General features: G+C 42.6%; 1 protein-coding gene across 2 annotated transcripts in view; it reads left to right on the forward strand.

Annotated features, from left to right (window-relative positions):
• The window catches only part of MBLAC2 (metallo-beta-lactamase domain containing 2), an 11,737-nt gene continuing 5,410 nt past the window's right edge, over positions 1 to 6,327 (forward strand). Inside the window, exon 1 of one of the 2 annotated variants that reach the window (XR_003094122.1) lies at positions 1 to 29. Coding sequence is in view for 1 of the 2 variants with exons in the window: in XM_025204460.1 (XP_025060245.1) it covers positions 2,400 to 2,442 (43 nt within the window). In the remaining variant the exon portion in view is untranslated. Of the gene's footprint in view, positions 30 to 2,039; positions 2,443 to 6,327 lie in introns of those variants that run through there. The other variant, XM_025204460.1, reaches the window with a different exon arrangement.

Consider the following 6,327-nt stretch of genomic DNA (forward strand, 5'->3'; position numbering starts at 1 on the left):
CGTGCAGCCCACGCACGTCCTGCAGGAGGGTGCGTACGGCCCGGCCCGCAGGGAGGCAGGGGCGGCGCTGTGGGGGGGACGAGAAGGGGTCGGTGCGTCTGGTGGACGATGGGGAGAGCACCTGGGTGGGGTGCCAGCCCCCCAGGATCGCCCTGGAGTCTGCAGGAGTTGGATACAAACCTCCAGGAGACTGCTACCCGGGAGAGAAACCAGAGGGCATGCATTAACATTAATATTATTAAATGTTGAATCGGATGTATCTAGTAGTTCTGCCGGTGTCTAAAATGTAGTAGTAATGTGCGTGTGCCTTCCTGGTGTCAAGTCAGTAATGTCATGAGGTCAGGTGATAACAGCTGCGGGAATGGACCGAAGGAGAGTTGGTAGCCCTATGCCTAGGGTTGTTGGTTGTAGCCATGTTGGTCTAAGGACGTGGGCAGACGAGGTTCTTGGGGTCAGTAGGGTATCTTTTATTAGGGGTACAGGTAGCTGCGTGGCTTGTTGGCTTCTTGTGGGCTCAGATCAGGCGTAGTCTGTGCTTACCTAGGCGAAATACCATGATCACCACCATGGCTTCCGAGTCGCACCCGGGAAAGACCGCTTTGCTGGCATAGGGTAGTACCCGTGTAGGTAATGCACAGTTTACCTGGGCTTTATGCCCACTTTATGGAAATGCGAGACTCCTCCCTAGCTTGCTCCTGGGGCCTTATAGCTAAGGGCAAGCAAGACTCAGGGTCCCCAAGTCTCTGGGCTTGGGCCTGCAAGCAGGATGCCCGCCAAAGGATTTGGGAACATCTGAAGCCCCAGGTGGGGGTGGAGGATATTTGCCGATAGTAGGGCAACTTTGGGTTCTGGACTGACTCACGGATTTGGAAATGCTTTGGCCAATTTGGCTTGGAATACAAAAATTATGAAAAAACAAAAACAGGTTGTCGCCATGTTGGTCTGCAACCCTTGGGGAGGCAATATCTTTTACTAGACCACCTAGATCGTTGCAAAAAAAATCACTTCCCCAAGAGTTGTGATATCTTCTATTAGACCAGTTGGATTCCACACATAACAGCATATGAAGAAATGCCAGACTCTCCCAGTGCCTGAAGAAGGGTGTTTGTACCTGGAAACTTGCAAAGAACAATTTTCCAACTCTTTAACTGGTTTAATAAAAAATATCATATTCACCCAAATAACCTTGTCTGTAGAGCACCTAGGTGCAAACACAGCTGGGCTTCCAGGTAAGCACTGATCCAGTAGGGAGCCCGGGGCACTGAGCCTGCCAGGAGCAGTTGCCCCTATACACAGGCACACCAGCCGTATAGGCCATTTTGCTGGTATTCATGTGCCCCTGCAGGGTCCTTCTGCACCTAGTGCTCTATGCCTTGAATGAGTTAGTCTATAAGGTGCTGCCCTGCGCTGCTGCCTCATGCGTGTCTCACTTGCACACAGGGACAGCGCACATCTGTCTCAACATAGGGCAGTGCACCTGCATGGCTGCCTGTCAGAAGTTTGTACGTATTGCCTCTGTGTTTTTGTGTGCCCACACCTCTTGGACATTTACTGCAGTTCTTGTTTCTACATCTAATATCAGCCATATAGGCTGGGGTGCGTTTATATGCATTTTAATGCATACCAGGATAGTTTCTGGTTGCGTTGTTGGTATTTGCTGTATATAGTCTTTAAATATAAAGAATGGCAATTATATTGGCATCTACTTCACTGATGTCTGTTACCTGATCAGCAGAGTCATAATGGCTGCATCAAGTTGTATGTTTGTAGTGAATCTCTGTAGAGCACGTAGGCACAAACTTGTCTTAGTTTCCAGATTAGAGACCTGATTCTTTTCTGCCTTGGTCTTATCTGGCCTTTTACAGCAGTGCAAAGAACAAATAAAATGTCACAACCTCAAGTCAGTGGAGAATACTGATTTTGGTAATGGTTTATACCACAACATGTAAACAGCTGCTCCGGATATTGGGTAGTGGAAGATCAGGCATATTAGGTGTATTGAAGGAAATTATGAATCGGGTGTATTGGAGGGAATTATGTTACTAGATGTAGAAGACAAACATTTTCAGTGCTCTTCAGAATCTTAATTTTTCATCTCTCTGTGGAAGTGACAAAGAAAATAATACTTTCCTTGAGCTAGTCAAATAAAAACATTACTTTGTTGTCCCGTGGGAAGCAGGCAAATCAGTGGCTGGGGATGACTGCCAGGAATTGTGTGGTTTTCCAGTTTGTCAGGGTTGTTACAGGAAGCTTTTTCACTAATGGGCAATAGAATCTGCACCCAAGGAGAGAATTCTCTATCAGTCAACAGCAATTTGGACCAGACAGGATGATAATCTTCTATTGAGTATATGGTTATGTCTGTCCCTTCACGTCTTAAGAGAGATTAATGCAACTATATGCATGTATACTCAGTATTTCGGCTATTTTTTGATGACAAAGGTAAGGAAAATCTGAGACTTACATTTCGGTTCCCTCTCCCATACTGAAAGAATCCAGCAGATACAGGCACACATTTGTTTATAGATATGTTTTCTCTGGTTTGATCCTAAAGCAAAGGAAGCAATTAACGTTACCCTTCCTCAGCAGTTAAAGAAATTCTATTTCTGATGTTTTTTAATTGTGAAGATTTCTGAGAGAGCCAGATACCCTTTTTTCTTCTCTTATGGCACTAATGTACCCTTTTTTATAGTATGGAAATAAAAGCAACCATAAGAAATAGTGTTGTTTTATTTGTGATATATTTTAAAACATCAGCATGGATATAGGCCAACCTGGATTGCTGTAGCACTGACTATTTCAAAATTATCTAGTTGTTTTACTGCATGATATAGGGTAGGTTCTTCAGTTCATTTTGATAAAATCAAAATGAAACTCAAGGTAACTCTTTCTTTTAGGTAATATTTATAAAATGTACAGGAGAAATATTTGATTAAAGTTAGAGTTAAAAAATCCTTGAGAGCAGTACAGTTTTTCCTCCTTTTGAATAGGTCTTCATTACAGAAATGAGTTGTTAGTTGATAGTAAAGGTTTATGTGAGCTGCTCACTACATATAAGAAACAACATTTTTATCTTACGAAAGTGTAAATGAGTCATTCAGGTGTGTTAAATTTTATTACAAGTTCGGTAGTCACCTATTGACTACTGTTTTTTTGTTTTGCTTTGTTTGTTTGGCACCTTTGTAATATGCCATCTAGTGTTAATTTATTCTGTTTCAGCTGTTTCTCATCCTCTTGTCTGAATTTGTTGTCAAAACCTGAATATACACTTACTCCTTTTATCTGAATGACTAGATTTTGTTTGTTCTATTTTATTTTATTTTAAATGACAGTGCTGACTTTCATTCCTTGAACTGTTTTGACAGGGAACTATTTGCGGTAACTTTTAGGATGTTGATCTTTATGTTGTTTATGAATTTCTTACAAGATTGAACTGCAGACTTTCAAAGCTAAAAAACAAAACAAGAAAAACCAGCAGCACTTTGCAAAATTTATGAAACATCTGAATATGGGTACTAAAATATAGAAGGTCATATTAAGCATTTTACCAACCCTGGAAATGCTTATAGGATCTTAGAATTAGAAATAAAAATGCTCATTAGTCACCTACTCTTGTCTTCCTGCCAGTGCAGAATAAGTTCCTAACATGTTTATCTTATTACTTGAAGACAAGGAAGGAGTAGCTATCCCCTGGTTTTTATGGACTAGCTGGAGAAATTGATGGGCCTGATTGATAGACGCTCTGAGCCATGAAATAACTGACCTTCAGCTAGTTATTTCTTATAAGCCATAGAGGTGTCAGGCAGTTTTCTTTATTGAAATGCATGTTGCTTGCCCTTTTAAAGATCAATACAGTGAGTGATTCATAAGAAAATAAAGTTTTTATTCAGTTTCCTGTTAGGTTTCAAAATTACCCCACGTAATTTCAGGAATGAGTTGGAAATTAGGAATATGTAGAGGAGTAGGAAGAACTACTAGATAGATATGGGCATCTATGGTTGTGTACCAGATAATTGCAGCTCCTACATTGGCTTTAATCAGTAAGTGCTTAGCATGTGTGTGTGAAAAGGTAGGGTGAAAAGGTGAACAGTTTCTGATATACCTTTTAACCAGGGATGAAATTTTAGATATTAAGACTTTCATTGTTAGAACTTAAATGATTCTAAATGTTAGTCACTATTGGCAATGATCGTATGAAGTTCTAGTTGATATTCACATCCTTTTGATGTTTCAAATTTTAGGAGCTAAAATTATCCATGCTTTGTCTGTCCCTTTACTTCTTAAGTACCTTTAAAAAAACTTTAACCTATTCTAGTGGTGGTCAACCTTCTGGTCCCGCAGGCTGGATGCGTGGCACATGAGGCTCAATCACACTAAACACTGGCCTGATCTGGCATGGTGGGCCATGTTATCTGGCCAGTGGGGCTTCTCAGGGTCTGGGATTTTTACAGCAAGGGTGTGGCAATTAACACTGCCACCGCTTTTCCATGTTTCTGCTGGGTGCAGCAATTCCACTGCTTCCACCATGTTTCTGGACCTTTGAGGAGCTCCACAGGCTAGATGACAGCTCCATGGGCCAGATCTGGCCTGTAGGCCCAGGGCTGGGCACCCTGATCTATTCACTTTTTAACACTATGAGAGCTTGTTGAAAGGGTGAAAACTCATTTCCCATGTGTTTGGGTGATAATTTTTGCCATTCCATAGTTCAAACAATTGAAACAAACATTACTTTTTTTCCTTCAAACAAATGCTCGAAAACAGCTCAGTTGTTGCAAGTAAATCTATTATATTAAAGTAAGATTTTTCAAAAATACATTTTCATGTGCATGTTAAAATGTGTCATTTTTGCATTATCTTTGCGTTTTCTTTGTTCTGATAAGAACACTACCCACATCTCTCTTTACATATTCCTACCGTTAAAGTTATATTCAAGTACAAGAACTAACCTTGTATATCTTGAATGGTGAGAGAGCAAGCACAGAAGAATCAGAATATTAAGTTTCTAACAGCACCAATGTAGCCATTTTCATGTTTGTAGTATACTGATATTTATATATGGAAAATAATAATTTTACTGTCGAATAAGAAGTGCATGGTATAATATACAATATGTGCAACAAAGCATGGTTAGTAAGGGTGCACCGATAAGAGATTTTTGGGGCAGCAGGCCTGGGAAGGTGAGGGTGGGCCGGGGGGGCCTTTGGGGGGGGGGGGGGGGGGGCCCACCCCCACACAAAATTTGCTATACCTCCCCAAAACACCCACCCAGCACTGCTTCCCGGCCCGGTCCGGCCCAGCCCTGTCAGGAAGAGCCGGGCTGAGCCCTGACCGCAGATCGCCCCGTGCAGATCTGGGGGCAAACAGCCCCCACCCCCCAGGCCTTCCCAGGGTGCATGCAGCAGCATGAGCTGTGCCCCCCAGATAAGCCACAGCTCCATCCCACGCCTGCCCCAATCCCAGCCCCACTCCCTCCCTTACCTTAGAGGCCTTGATCTGCCCCCCCACATCCCTTTCCTTTCCCCTCCCCTTCTACCACAATAGACTTACTAGCTGGACACAGCTGGATACAGTTCTCCAAGCTGCTGGGCTTTGCTCCTCACCGCCTGTGTGCTGCACTGTGGCTGCACGCCACACAGGCCATTTATCAGCCAAATTATTGGCCACATCTGATTTCCGATACAGTCAGTTTTCTTTATGTCAGCGCTGATCTGATATTGGACTGATGTATAGGTGCGCCTCTAATGGTTAGCATTCCATTCAAATTAGAACTCTTAGCTCTTTGAATGTTCTAGCCTGGATATGTTCTTTGTCAACTATAACAGTTCATTGAGGTTAGCTTTTGTATTTAGAAAAATCACATAGTCTCTGAAACTTCTAGTGCATTTTCACTTTTGTCATCCCATCCAAAATTTAATTTTTAGCCTAATTGGCCTTTTCTATCCTTTTTTTTCTGCTGCTCCTGATATATCTCTTGTTTTTCCTCAGGGCTACGTGGGTGTAGGTTGTAGCCATGTTGGTCTAAGGATATAGGCAGCCAAGGTTATTTGGGTGAATCTGATATTGTTTATTAGACCAACTTAAATAATTTTTAGTATTTAAGTTGGTCTAATAAAAGATATCAGATTCACCCAAAGAACCTTGTCTGCCTTTTCATAGAAGTAGGGTCGGAAGGGACCTTGTAGATCTTCAAGTATGACCCCCTGCCTGGGCAGGAGGAAAACTGGGCTCAATTGACCCCAGTCAGGTAGGCATCAAGCCGCCTCTTAAAGACCCCCAGAGTAGGAGCCAGCACCACTTCCCTTGGAAGTTGGTTCCAGATCCTAGCCG

Source organism: Alligator sinensis, unplaced genomic scaffold (assembly GCF_000455745.1).
Source record: "Alligator sinensis unplaced genomic scaffold, ASM45574v1 scaffold218_1, whole genome shotgun sequence".
In the NCBI taxonomy this organism is placed as follows: domain Eukaryota; kingdom Metazoa; phylum Chordata; order Crocodylia; family Alligatoridae; genus Alligator; species Alligator sinensis.